This window comes from Pygocentrus nattereri, chromosome 20 (assembly GCF_015220715.1).
Source record: "Pygocentrus nattereri isolate fPygNat1 chromosome 20, fPygNat1.pri, whole genome shotgun sequence".
NCBI classification, from domain to species: Eukaryota; Metazoa; Chordata; class Actinopteri; order Characiformes; family Serrasalmidae; genus Pygocentrus; species Pygocentrus nattereri.
This window is the reverse complement of record NC_051230.1, coordinates 8,360,925-8,376,153: the sequence shown is the minus strand read 5'-3', so window position 1 is coordinate 8,376,153 and position 15,229 is coordinate 8,360,925. Positions and strand designations below refer to the sequence as shown.

Genomic DNA, 15,229 nt, shown 5'->3' with positions numbered 1-15,229 from the left:
CAATGCTGGGGGGGCTGTATACCCCTCTAGCTGACTCTTGACATTGGGCATGGTGAACTTAGACTCATGTGTGGCTGCTCGAGAGCATCCCATTCTATTGGTCAGTGCTTTTCAGTAATGTGTCAGTAATGGGTGCATATTTAAAGTGGCTAAATTCACTAATAGAAGTGGTGTCTGGATACTTTTGGACAAATAGTGGAGTCTTTGTAGTCTGTATCAGGGGTGTCAAAATCAGGTCCAGCACGTGTTCCATTTACTTCAGGTAACCCTTGAAGGATGTGTACTTTATGTAGTATTTCTAAATGGAAATACTTCTATTCAAGTATTTTTCATGGGGAATTTCACCCATTAAAAAACATGTTTGTAATTCAGAAGTTAAGCAGTCAGAGTTATTAAAAGTGAAGTGATCAGTTCTAGAGAAACAGTCAGAATTGTTCACAGTGGTGGTGATAGGAACCAGACGTCTGAAGCATTGAATGCTTCTAAAAGCCCCTCGGCAGAAAGCAGTTACATGAAATGGCTATGAATACACTGCCTGATGCCTCAGATAGTGCTTTGTTATAGTTATAGAAGATCTTGGTCTGAAATGCATTTTTTATAATGCATTCATTGTAAATGGAGACATACAGACCATTTCAGGGTTAATGGGGTGTTCCACTTGCTTTTCAAAATGTCTGCATTAAATCAGTGTTTTTAGTGATTTATAGTAAATACATCAGCTATATTTGTGTTGTAGACATTGCAACCTCTGGTTCCTGTCACCACCATTGTAATGAATATCTCAGTTTCTCTGCTGTTACCCATTTCACATCAAGCCACTCTGAATGACTGTTTACATCTCTGCAGCTGAATTTTGCAGAAATTTTGAACAACTGGTGGAATTTTCCTTTAAACACACGAAAAGTAATTGGGAGAGAAATTCCCCTTTACTGTCATTCTGTTATGGTGGCAGCTGGACTGCCTTGCTCCTGTCCAGACCTTTTAGGGCTTTTTATATGTTATTTTAGACCCAATGGATCTCAAAAAGTTAGAAGAATAGAGTTTAGCAGACTTTATATGCTGAGACATGCTGGGTGTTTGAGAGACAGACAGACAGACAGACAGACAGACAGACAGACAGACAGATTGATTGATTGATTTGATCCCTGAGGGAAAGTCGTCCATTACAGCTGCACAAAGTACAGTAAAGAGCAAACCAGGAGCAAAAATATTTGTACACCATTATACAAATGCATAAATAAATAATAAAGAAATATAATAAAAGATACTAAAACAACCATAAAACACAATGTGTAGTACAAGACAGTTTGCAGATGACAGTGCAGTGGTGCATGCCACGTCCAGTGGATGAACAGAGTGACTATACACAATAATAAACAATATTATTGTAAACAATAAGAGTTGTATATGTGTGGATGTGTAAACAAAGTTTTCAGATTCCTTTATTGATCCCAGGGGGAAATTGCAGTTGTTACAGTTGCAGCCATTTATGTAAAAATAAACACTTTTACTAATAATTTAAAACAATATATAGAATTTACAGTTGCAGTGCTGAGATACTATATGGATGTTTTTTTGGACCTCAGATTTTTTTTCACTTGAGTCAATATTTCACTGAAACAAATACAAGTTTACTTGAGGGTGGTTTTAGGCTTTTCTGCCCACCTCTCTCTACCACTGAGTTAAATCGAGTAAACTCCAGCCCCTTCAGGACCTGACTTGGGCTCCTCTGGGCTGGAGGGTGAAGTTGATTTGTGAGTATTTATTATAGCCTCTACCCAGGAAGAACAGCGGCTATCACGATAGCAGCTAATGGGGATCCTACAAATAAACAATAAACAAGACAGAGTGAAGTGTTTCTTTCCAAAATGCATTATAGAGCTCTGTCAGAAACTGTAGCCATTGTTGGGAATAGACTTTACACATGCAAGAAACATCAATGCTATATTATGATTGTCACCTTTTTTAAGATAAATGGAAAACACATTTCCATTATATGTAAGCTGTTATTATTTTTAAAAATGTGTTCTGTGCAAAATTGATTCACAATTTTACCAATACAAATGGATTTACAGCACTTTGGAATGAAGCCCTTCAACTGAATATTCGACTAAAGCCAGCATTGCTACCTAACACTCTAGTACTTATGATAATGTTTCATAATATGCCCTACAAAACTTTACTTTTCTTTGAAACTGATTAGGGGTTTGGCGAATAAGAGTGATGATGGTTGGTTGAGGTCCATGTTTGCACACAACGTGGATGCCAGGAAAGATGCCCACTCCAACCTGCTCTCCAAGAAAGAGACCAGCGGCCTCTACAAAATACAGTGTGAGTCTGCAAAGTCCTCCAGTGCCTTCAATTAAAACGAGCAGAGCGGTAGACTCATGACAGTAAGCAAATGTGCTTGTTTGTTGTGTGTGTTTGTGTGAATATGAAAGCATAGCGCTGTGTAGGAGTTTTTAATATGAATGTTCAGTATTGCATAATGGCCAGTTTTTCTACGTGCAGAAATCTGATGACAGGTTTGCAATAATCCCCAACTTGAATCTTTCTTCCAGTTCACAATGTCAAACCAGAGTGCTTGGAGGCCTACAACAAGCTATCGTAAGTAGACTTTGTCTGTAGCAGCGATATTTTGTTTACAGGGGAATTCCAGCAAGGTTTTAATATTTCTGCATAAGATGGTGTTCGAGAGTGATTGTAGCGAAACAGTGTCTACAGGGCAAATATAACCATTGTATATACAGTACAAAATGACCATAATGACCATACATGCCTTCTGAGATTTTATATATCGCTGTTGTCAGATCAAACCTTGTTTCTCAGAAATGGTAATTTTACAGGAGAAGGAAAAAACATACTCTACTTTTAATGTAAGTCAATGGAACCAGACATTTTTCCAAGTAATTTAGGGTCATTTCTGTTGGTCCATTCATCATTAAATTTACACACAATGTAAAGGGAAACTGATATTTTCTTATTATGTTAAAAACAAAAAAACATCAAAAATGGAGATTTGTTCCAACAGCAGCGATATGTAATGTTGTTAATGGTAAAATAGTGATAAATCTGAAAATATTCCACTTCGTCCACCATAAATTGATTTAAAAATATATTTTAGCCCAAAAACTTCTTAAAACTGTCTTAAAACAGTGGCATCAGACAGTATATCCATAATCACTTCATACAGTTGTTTTTTGTAGTGGAGCTTTTAGAGGCATTCAATTCTATGGATGTCTGGTTCCCATCACCACCACTGTGAGCTATTCTGACTAGGTAAATGTCTTTAGAGTGGAGAGTTTCACATCAAACCACAACCACTCAAAGTGATTTTGTTTACAACTATTAAATTATGTAGAAACTATGAAAAATGGGTGGAATGCCACTTTGAGCAGGCCATAATATTCAGTTGTAATCAATTAAGGCCATTTTGCTGTTGACCTGCGCATTTCATGTAGTCTGTGTTTCATATGGTTTTAAAGGGGGAAATCCATCCATTTTTCCAAATATCTGCATAATGAGATGGTTAAGACATAAACAATCATTCAGAGTGGTTTTGATTTGAAATGCTGTTCTGGAGGTCAGAACTTCTGATGATGGGTGCCGGTGACAGGAAAAAGGCATCTAATGGGTTTATGCTTTTAAAGCTACTATATAGAAAATTGTTGCACAAAATGGCTCCAAATATGTTGCTTGATTCATGAGACCTGGCTTTATGACAGTTTTGAGAAGGTTTTGGGCTAAAAAAAAATGTTTTAAGTCAATGCATGGACAGTGTTATAAGGCTAAAGCAAACTATTTTTTTCCAGATTATTTACCATTATCAGCAATGCATATACAGACTCAGAAGACGTGTAGATCACTGGTCATTCTGGATAGTAAATAAACCATTTCACATCAAACCATACTGGAACCACCCTCAGGTGAATATATGAATATATATATATATATATATATATATATATATATATATATATATATATATATATATATATATATATATATAATCGCGCTGCTGTTGGAAGAAAACCTTGTATCTCCAAAATAGTAACTTTATAGGAGAAGGAAAAAACATAGTTCACTTTCAATGTAAGTCAATGGAACCAGAATTTTGGGTAATTTCTTTTAGGCCACTCATCATAAAATTTACAAACAATGTAAAGAGTAACAGATCCTTTCAAATCATGTCAAAAACTGAAAAATGCCAAAAATGGATATATATAGTGTGTGTGTGTGATATACTTTCATTAAAAGTACAGTATGTTTTATATTTTGAAGGTATGCGGTTTTGTTCCAATAACATCAATATGTGTCGTGTGTGTATTTTTATTGTTATTATTATATACATTCCTACTCTAAATGTCTCATAAATAGGGGTAAATCAATTTCAGTATCTCTCTAAAATTGGCAGCCTGCTGATCTTCACCTGGCTGAGTAGTTTAGGTAGTTTTCTGATTCTGAAGTTCAACTTTTTTTTTTTGATGAGTGTGTAAATTGTTGCTGGCTCTCAGACAGTGACGACAGAAATGGCCCTTTAAAAATCACTCCTGACTCCGCACTCGCTGTTCAAATGGAATACCAGCTGGTCATTGCTCTTTCCGAACTAAAGAAAGTTTTACATTAGGAACACAGTGAGAGGTCTATAAACAAGTGTATTTCATTTTCTCTTTCTCGGAATGTGCTGTCAGAACTGAGGTCCATAAAGAGCTACACAATGATGCAGATTACCCCTGCGAAGTGGTGGGAAGCTGGAACACATGGTATGGAGAACAGGACCAGGCAGGTAGGGATCAAAGAACTGCAAGCCTTTTTGTCGTCATAGATACAGCCATATACTTTTATTCAGAGTGATACTCCAGATTTTCTGTACTTTACTACATGTGATTGTGATCCAGTTTCCATGGTGTTTTTTTAAATCTCTAACAGACTAAGTGCTGATAGGGCTGTACGGTATTCCTGCTTAAGCTCAGAGATGTCATATGGTGCTGTGATGACACCTGTTGTTTGGTTGTTGTAGTGCATCTGTGGCGATACTACGGTGGATATCCAGCACTGACAGAATGCCTGAACAAACTTAGACTTAACAAGGTATATTGTACATTCACTTTTATGTATTTTTCATGTGCGAATACTTTATTTTCATACCTTACTTGTGTCCATTGAATGTATACATATTTCATGTAAAGATAGAGGTTCTGATGGACATGTTTAATGTAAAGATAGAAGTTCTTAAGGACACATTTCATGGGAAGACAGTGGTTTCATATGGACACATTGCTTTTTAAGATATGAAACTTTATGAAATAGCCAAATTAAGTATAGGTTCTTAATGACATACCTGGTTAATTTAAAGATTAAATAAATGTTAAAAAATTGAGAAATTATGCAGTTCAGTTGTGAAGTCATTACACAGTGACTTGCCACTTTATTAAAACCACCTCCTTGTTTCTACACTCATTGTCCATTGCCTCAGCTCCACTTACTGTATAGCTGCACTTTGTAGTTCTACAGTTAGAGACTGTAGTCCATCTGTTTCTCTGATACTTTACTGTTAGTCCCCTTTAACCCTGTTCTTCAGTGGTCAGGACCCCCACAGGACCCTCACAGAGCAGGTACTATTTGGGTGGTGGATGATTTTCAGTGCTTCAGTAACACTGATGTGGTGGAGGTGGTGGTGTTAGTGGGTGTTGTGCTGGTACTGAGAATAGTCCATCAACCAAAAACTGGTGTCCTGTGGGCAGCATCCTGTTACCACTGATGAAGGACTAGAGGATGCCCAGCACAAACTGTGCAGCAACAGGTGAGCTACTGTCTTTGACTTTACATCTACAAGGTGGACAAACATGTTCGGAGTGTCTTATAGTATGGACAGTGAGTAGACACTGTTTAAAAACTGATCCCCTCGTACCAGCGCAACACACATAACACAGCACCATCATGTCGGTGTCACTGCAGTACTGAGAATGATCCACCACCCAAATAGTACCTGCTCTTTGGTGGTCCTAAGCACAGAAGTGCAGGGTAAAAGGGGTTAACAAAGTATGCAAACTGTAAATGATAATATACAGAGTAGCAACAAAAAATAAAACTAGCTTGTAATATTGATTGGTTTTTCATATTTTTAGTTTATTCTCTGCTTTAAATCCTCCCCTAAACGTGTCTCTAATATGTTGTTTCCAATGTGTTCAGTCATATCTTGAGTTTCGCAAAGAGAGGAGTAAAATGCTGATCTCGCGACGGAACCAGCTTCTGCTCGAGTTCAGCTTCTGGAACGACCCCGTACCCAGACCTGGACCAAATTTATACGAACTGAGAACTTACAGATTAAAGGTAAAAGCAAGTGAATTTTCCTGCATGTTGTATATTTGAGTGCATGCTCTAGCAGTGAAGAATTGCTCACCTGCACATTTCATTTTAGTGATTTCGACTCTTTTCAGTGAGTCAGGTCATTTGGCTCAGCTCACAAAGAAGATCCAACTCTCTCAGCTCCAAAACAGCTTTTCTTTCAGTAGCCTTTTTTCTCTTTTTCTCTTTTTTCTTCTCTAGCCAAATAAGCAATATTATTTAGTTTTTATTTTCAATAAATGCTTACGCTAACTTTTAACCTCTTATTCTCCAGGGTATATTTTGGTTTGTTCATCTGAATTTTCATGACCAAATTGTAAGGCAAATTATTCAGCAACTGCATGAAATAAATGCAAATTTTTCATTTTATATATATATATATATATATATATATATATATATATATATATATATATATATGTGTGTGTGTGTGTGTGTGTGTATGTATGTATGTATGTATGTATGTATGTATGTATATATATGTATATATATGTATATATATATATATATATATATATATATATATATATATATATATATATATATGCTTACAATTTACTGTTGAAAGCCAAAAATCTCAGACACTCTTTTCTTTATTTATAAAAATCATTTTTCATCAAAAATCATCACTGAAGAGGTGGCATCTGTTTACAGTTTATAGCCCAGATTTGTGAAAAAATGGGTCGACTTTCAATAGAAGAAAAAAAAACAAGTTTAGCTTCTTTTATTATAAGGGTTTAAAATGACATCACCATCTATTTGACTGGAAAGAAGAGTTACATTCGACACCCACCTTCTGAATGTAGCTTATGAAATATGAAAGTTAAGAAGAATATGACGATGTGCATTTTGGAACCACCGGTGGTCTGAAGGAGTTGAAGAGCCTACCTAATAAACAAAACTGCACATGTTTGTTATTAAAAAAAATTGATAAGCTCTTTCACTGGATGAATTTCAATGCTGCTGGCAGACAAGGTGAATGCGAGTAAATCCAGCAACCAGCCATAAACAGAGAAAGGCAGATCAGAAATCCAAAACGGGTCAAAAACAATGTCTGTATTTAAATTAAAAGATTTTTTGCCAATCTGATTGAATACATTCTGATTATAGATTCAGACTGAGGTGTTTATATGTGTACTGTACTCAACAATACATGCACACTACAAGTAAATCAGTCCAGTCCATGTGAGATGAGCAGCAGTGAGCAGTGCTTGTGTTTTTATTTACTTTAAAATGATGTCAGACTCAGGAAAACGTCCTTCACGTGTCCTTGTTAAAGAAGGCTGAGAGGAAGACCTCGTGTCCTGAGACATAAGCTGAACGTCCGTCCCGCTGCCGTCTTTTAAAGTTGGATGGATGGAAATGTAATCAGATATAGGCGTTTACATGGTTTTTCTTGTTCTATGTAACAGATTATTTACAGGATTACCCACCTCGTTCAGTCGGATAGAAACTGCGTCCCGAATGAGCTCAATTGGACTTGTCCATGCCGACTGAGATGTTTACATGGACGTATTTATTCCGATTGAGCTATTAATCTTTTTTAATTGATTATTAACAGATTATCAGGCTGCATGTAGACGTGGCTAATGTGACAGATTGGAAGGACAATGCAAAATGCTACACGGTTCCTTAAGTGAAATTTAGGCATAATTGAAAACCCACTGAGATCTTGCGGAGCTGCACTGGGGAATGTGTGGAAACCAGTCCAGAACCAGTGGGAAGCTGCTCCTTTAAATCACTTTAAAAAAACTTCAGGATACTTAGGACAGTATGACAAAACAGTGTCAGGTTATCTTTACACAGAATTCGTGCACTTAAAAAAGATGGCTCTTCAAGGGTTCTTTAGTAAAGAAAAGGGTTCTGTATAGAACCATGAACTCTCAAAGAACCCCTTTGCATGATTAAAGGGTTCTTAGCATCATTAAAAGTTTCTTCAGATTGATGGAGAATATGATGCATATGGTTCTATTCAGATCCTTTTTGAGAAGGGTTCTATATAGCACCAAAAAGGGTTCTTCTTTTGTCACAGGCTTGACATCATAACAGTAGAAGAATGCTTTTTGGTGCTATGTAGAACCATTTTCAAAAAAAGGTTATGTATAGAACCACCTACAGACCATTCTCGATCAGTCCGAAGAACCCTTCAATAATGCAAAGAATCATTTAATCATGCACAGGGTTCTTTGAATGTTCATGGTTCTATATAGAACCACATAAACTATATAGATCTGTATAGAACTACATAGAACCACAAAGACACAATGCACAGTGCCACATTTTAAAACTGAGTGCAATGATTTTTATTAAACATTAAAACATTTTATTAAATGTTTAATAAACATTTCACTGAACTACATCTAATGAAGTTGGGCTAATTAGGTGCTCTTTGTAATTAAACGTGGTAGTGGCTTGTTATTGAAGCTTTAACAATATCCTATGTGAAGCTTTAATAATATATGTGACCGGAACGTCGTCGGTTCGATCCCCAGCACCGACAGTCCATGACTGAGGTGTCCTTGAGCAAGACACCTAACCCCCAATTGCTCCCCGGGCACCTTGGATAGGGCTGCCCACCGCTCTGGGCAAGTGTGCTCACTGCCCCCTAATGTGTGTGTATTCACTAGTGTGTATGTGGTGTTTCACTTCACGGATGGGTTAAATGCTTAGGAATTTCCCCGTTTGTGGGATTAAAAAAGTATCACTTAACTTATTAACTCAATAATGATTAAATGTCTTCACATTGCAACATAAATTTGTATGTATAGCTTCAATTTTATTTCTTTGTGAGCTAAACCTCAGGTTTTTACTTATTTTACCTGTTTATGTACATAAATACATAACATTTTAGAAAGGTTGTCTAATATTTTACCTCATTTCTTTGCTTTTGTTCCTGCATGGACATTAAAGCCTGGCACAATGATAGAGTGGGGAAATCACTGGTGAGTCTGCTGCATAAGATCATTTGCTTGTAAAAGACTTGTGGATTTGTTTTACCCATGAACCAATATAATATTTGCCTGATATTTTCCAATGGACAGGGCCCGAGCCATCAAATACCGCCAAGAGAACCACGAGGCTGTAGGAGGATTCTTCACACAGATTGGAGAGCTGTATATTGTTCACCATCTGTGGGGTAAGTTTAGCTCTGAGAACTCCAGACCACCAGGCAGAGTAGCATGTTCTTCTTCTTTATAATCGTGCTGTATGTAATTTGTTGATTAATTTTGATTAATTAATTTTTGATTTGATTTGATTGTTGATTAATAAGCTTATAAGGATCTGCAGTCCAGAGAGGAGACCAGAAACTCAGCGTGGTTAAAAGAGGGCTGGGATGCTAACGTGCATTACACAGGTGAGACACGGGCGTTTTTTGCAGTAATCGGTACCTGCAGTCGCTTACGGAGCATATTGTATGATCATTTATTTAATTGTTTGTCAAACTAGCACTTTTAACCCATCCATTGGGGATGGAGTGGTCATCGGCAGCACTGGGACAAATCTGAAGGGGCCACTGAGAGAGTGAGAATGAGATAAATGCATGGTCATTTCTGATAAAATGAATGGGGTAAATGACCTGGCAGAATACTGGAGTGCACTCTAGTCTAAGTAAAAATCCAGGGCTGAATTTAGTTCGTACTCCAGCCCTGCCGTCCATACATACAGTATGAATTCATTTATGTTCACAAGCAGAGAACAATATATTGTACTGTCCCACTGCTGGCTTGTTCAGTTTGGCCATAGGCCTGCAGGAGGTGTGGTTAAGGGGAGTAGCGATGCACAGAGCATCACGGTCAGTGCCGCAGGTGCATTAAGAGAGACTTAAAACATGTAAATAAGTTGCTGTTTTGATTGGCATGTGTTTGTGTTCTTTGTGTGTTATTGCGCTATTCTGTGTTTGGTTGTGGGGTAGTTTACTGCGTTTACTGTCTACCACCAACGTGAAATGTGTGGTGCTAGAAGTGAACAGCCTGCTGTCCCAACGCTGAGCGGCGGTTATACGTGCCTGCTGTGTTCAATAAAAGAGCATTCACTTAAAGCGCCACGTTTTCCACGTCATCTTCAGTGATGCCACGTTTTATTATGATTTAAACTCTCATTTTGTAGAAATAAAGACAGATTTTACTTTTTTTGCCATGTTTTTGTCATTTGCTGACATAAACAAATTATGACTGATTATGACTTCTAAAGGTTAGTTCTTTTTTATTATTGGAAACAAAGTAACATGACAGGAGTAGACAAGGGGGCTCCCAGTTGATCATTTGGCTAGAACGCAAGTCTGTACTGGTTTGTATTGGTTTTTGTATGTAAAAGTTTGTGTGTAAAGTTTTATCCTTTTCTATATTCACCACAAATCTGTGTCATGACTTAACTAGTCAAAAGTTATTGAGTACCACATTTTGACATGACAGTGACATTCAGAACCAGTCTATAAATCTGCTGCTATGGAAATGCAGTGACTTTTTGCTTTCTGTGGAAAAAATATTGGCGCTGCCCGAAGAAAAACACGTATCTCCAAATTTTTTATTTTTACTTTTTAACATCATTTCAACACGGCCTTCGCATTGGGTGACAATTTCATGACTGGACCAATAGAAATGCTGCAAAATGCTTGGAATAAAAAGCTTTCCATTAACTTACATTGAAAGTAAAGAATGCTTTTGCCTACTCCTGTAGAGTTGCTGTTTTGGAGATGCTTGTTTTGTTTTGGACATTGACCATATACAATATGTAGGGTTCTTCAGATTGATGGAGAATGTGTAGATGGTTCTGTACAGAACCGTTTTAAAAAGGGTTCTACATAGCACCCAATAGGTTCTTCTACTGTTATGATGTCAACCTTGTAACAATAGAAGAACCCTTTTTGGTGCAGAACACTTTTCAACAAGGTTCTATATAGAACCATCTACAGCACATTATCTTTAATCATGCAAATGGTTTTTGGGTGTTCATCGTTTCATATAGAGTCATTTTCTTCACTAGAGAACCCCTGAAGAACCATCATTTTTAAGAGTGTACTTTTAAGAGCGTTATAGGCGAACTCTTGGCACCATCTTGTGGACAGTCTTAGAGCTGCACATGATAAGTCTGTGTAAGTCAGCACGACTAAGGCAGTGTTAATGAGTTATGGCACCAGGTATTATATCTATTACACAAGTAATCCGACAGTATAGCACTCCCGACAGTATAGCACTCCCTCTCGTGGGTTGTTGTGTGAATTTCTGCTGCTGTTAAATATTTTCTGTACACCTTTTTTATTTTCTGAACACTTTCCTTTACAGTCCCTTTAATCCAAAGCATGGAGTCGAGGATTTTGATTCCCACAGCTAGCTCCCCTCTGCAGTGATGGAGAAGAAGACAGAGCCTTTGGAGTTCACAGACGTGAAGAGATGGTGATGCTCCAGTGGATTCTCATCTTTCCTGGACTGGAAAATGACTTGGGGGGGGGGGGGGGGTTATTAGATTCAGCTGAAAAAGAAACTTGAGTTTTAACATTTTTATATCTCTTTCTTGGAAAAAATGAATCAAATGCATTACTTTCCACACTGCTGTTCATTGTTTCCTGTGAATTCATTGCTCGTTCATGTGTAAAGCATTGATAAATGAACGAATGCAAATGCATATTTCATGTTATCATAAAGTGAAAAATGATGAGTTCCCAGATATTTTAAGTGTGTTATGCACATTTCACATGACCCTGGGGGGGTAAAAAACCCCGGCTCTCTGAATCTGAATCTCAGATGGCCCCTTACTATACAGTGCGCTGTGTAGGTCATGATTCTAAATTATGCACAAGTGTAAACAAATGTTAGGCAGGGAATCCAACAACTTATGGATGAATAGAAATGTCTTTATATGTTCAATATATCACTGTTATCAGATCAAAACCTTGTAACTCCAGAATGGTAACTTTACAGGAGAAGGAAAAACATGCTTTACTTATAATGGAAGTCAATGGAACCAGAGTTTTTTTCCAAGGTTTTGTTCCGATAGCAGCGATATATCTCAGATTTGGAGTGAAGAAGCTGTGATTTCACGACCTACATAGTGGCCTGCATAGGGAATAGGGAGCAATTTGGGATTCAACCACTGCGTTCAAGATTAAGAACACTATATGAGCTGTCAAGCATGATGCACTGTTCAAAATAAATGTTATATGGTAGAAATAAATGGTTCCTGACTAGGATGTTCAATTCTGGAACAAGCATTGATTGGGAGAGAAACTTATGTGGCACTGTAAACTGTAAAGTGGTTTTTCACACTCACACGTTCCATTTACAGCAGTAAAGCCTGATCTCCCAGTGGTTCTTTTAGGGCATTGTGCCAAAGATCCCTTTTTTGGCACCTTTGTTTAAGAGTGTGATGTTAGAGTGGTGCTCCAGCTGGCTTTCACTTACTGAAGTAAACATTCTGCTCAGTATCAAGTAAGACCATTTTCTGTGGACCCAGTTCTGCAGCTGGACATGGGCATACTTATATTAATGTATTTATTTGAATTAGTATATATTTTCCTTAGAAGTTGTACAGTATTGATGTCAATGTTGTTAAATTAGATTCTTTGGACATTTTATTTGCATATTTTAAGTTTTTTGGGAACGACAAAGTTTTCAAATGACAAATGATGTAATGTAGGACTGTCACTATCAATTAGCATAATCAAGTAAAGAGATTTGACAATGAGAAATTATATGCACAGTTTATAACATCAGTCATTCAGTTTCACATCACATACATGAACTACGTAACTACGAGCATTGGTGGGATCCTGCTGGTGTGGATTTCCTCTCACATTAAAGCAATTTGATTGTTAGTAGCTCCACCTTGTGGAGAATATTCAAACTAACCAACATGGCTTCATAATGCCTTGCGAATTCCCTTGTGATCATTCAAATTGCTAAATAATCACTAATCTGATTCATCAAAGATTTGCACGTTTTCAAAATCAAGTAATCAACTTTAATTGAATAATCATGACATCCCCAATGTAAAGTAATTATCTGCTTTAAAATACTTACCTCAGGATTGTGAAGAGTTCTGTATATTATTCAAGTTATGAACAGTCCTGGATATTAATAATAATGATTTGGACCTCATTCTCAACGTGATACAGGTTTCTCAGTCATTTCAGGATCATCTACAGATCTGGCCAACATTCTGGACACATCTAAACCAATTCATTCCTACTAATTACTTGCAACTTGGAAATTTGGACAGAGCTAACTTACAGGAATAATTTTCTCCAGGTTTAGGGTCAGGCCATAACAGGAAGCAGGCTCTGTCCCCAGACTTGTCAACAGACCAAAGACTGGACACTTTTTAACCAGTGAATCAGCTTGTTTATTTTTTTGACAAGAGGCCAAGCTGGACAGGAAGGTGGAATTTCATGGACGAGTTAACATTAAAATAACAGCTGATAGTTTTAAACCAACTAAACCCCAAATTTAAAAGAAACAAGAATACAAAAAGCTACCCTAGCTCTACTATGACAGGACAAAAGGGTCATCAAAACACAGCACTCGTCTCCTACTTTTCCCAAATGTTCACAGTTTTCCAGAGCCTAACAAAGCTGGTATGAATTTAGTGAAGTGAAGCAAAGCGACGAGTGGACTGAAGAGTGCTGGGCTGGTCTGGACAGGTACACTTCTAGATCGCAACAGAGGAGAGAAGACCCTGAACGTCTGCTGAGATGGTAGCTTGGTGACCACTTATCAGTGCACCCCCCATGTGATGGGTGTCAATCCTGGACCTGTGCATAATACAAGATACACAGAAAACAGAGAAAACACCACAAATCAGCAGTCAACACCATACCAACACCACAATAGTATGGAAAGCCTTCATTTTCAAGGTGTGTGTTTGGTGGTGTATGTTAATATTAGAATGAGGCAGGCGAATTCCAGACCCTTTACTGTGGGGGACAGAGTCTGCTACCGGCAGTTAGCACCAAATTTCCCGTTTTGTTAAAGCCAGTCATGAATCAGCATCTGCAGCCGGGCAGCTTTTTGATGTTACAATGGGGGCTTTCAGGCAACAATGATTCTGCTGTTTCAGCAGTTCCCAGCTAAGATTTAGGCTGCGGTTTGGCCTATCACAACATGAATTCCCTCAAACTCACAACACACAGCACCACAAATGCTCTCCCACTCACTGAATAGTCCCAAAAGGATATAAGCTCCCATTTAAGGATCTTAGACAGTGTAGTTAAATGCCCCCTTCAGCTGGAAATGAGTAGTTAAAGGTTTAGCATAACGTATTAGCCACATACTAGTTTTCACTGAGGACCTGTGTGATTAGAACTGCAGGTAATGAGACCAGCTAAACAGTCCTTACCAAGAAACAATGTCAGTGTGTTAACAACACATCTCATTAGCAAGTTAGCTACTGCTAACAAAAACTGCTCAAGGAATTCAAGAGAATTTGCCTAATTAGCAACAGATGTAAAACCGAACACTGCCATTTTTTTGTGGTCTGGTATGTGATCTGCTGATCCTGCCATGCCTGAGAATGACTGTTTTGGTACTTCCTTGAAAAATATGGTGATATACACTCACCGGCCACTTTATTAGGTACACTTGCTAGTAAAAGGTTGGACCCCCTTTTGCCTTCAGAACTGCCTTAATTCTTCGTAGCAGACTTTCAACAAGGTGTTGGAAATGTTCCTCAGAGATTCTGGTTGGTTATTTGAGTTCCTGTTTCCTTTCTATCATCTGGAACCAGTCTGCCCATTCTCCTCTGACCTCTCACATCAACAAGGCATTTTCGTCCACACAACTGACCGCTCACTGGATATTTCCTCTTTTTCGGACCGTTCTCTGTAAACCCTGGAGATGGTTGTGTGTGAAAATCCCAGTAGATCAGCAGTTTCTGAAATACTCAGACC

General features: G+C 37.8%; 1 protein-coding gene and 1 long non-coding RNA gene across 2 annotated transcripts in view; one reads left to right on the top strand and one right to left on the bottom strand.

Annotated features, from left to right (window-relative positions):
* Positions 1-12,519, top strand: part of nipsnap1 (nipsnap homolog 1 (C. elegans)) — a 14,064-nt gene extending 1,545 nt beyond the window's left edge. The window contains exons 2-10 of the mRNA XM_017705062.2: positions 2,204-2,331; positions 2,562-2,607; positions 4,692-4,786; positions 5,021-5,091; positions 6,193-6,333; positions 9,259-9,290; positions 9,390-9,484; positions 9,620-9,703; positions 11,631-12,519. Of these exons, the coding sequence (XP_017560551.1) occupies positions 2,204-2,331; positions 2,562-2,607; positions 4,692-4,786; positions 5,021-5,091; positions 6,193-6,333; positions 9,259-9,290; positions 9,390-9,484; positions 9,620-9,703; positions 11,631-11,695 (757 nt within the window). The 3' untranslated portion in view covers positions 11,696-12,519. The remainder of the gene's footprint in view (positions 1-2,203; positions 2,332-2,561; positions 2,608-4,691; positions 4,787-5,020; positions 5,092-6,192; positions 6,334-9,258; positions 9,291-9,389; positions 9,485-9,619; positions 9,704-11,630) is intronic.
* A 1,143-nt stretch (positions 12,520-13,662) lies between these two features.
* On the bottom strand, positions 13,663-14,940 carry LOC108431698. The gene is made up of 2 exons (XR_001858169.1): positions 14,901-14,940; positions 13,663-14,095 (listed from the first exon to the last, which is right to left on the bottom strand). It is a non-coding gene; the product is annotated as an uncharacterized LOC108431698 (long non-coding RNA).
* Positions 14,941-15,229: the final 289 nt, after the last annotated feature.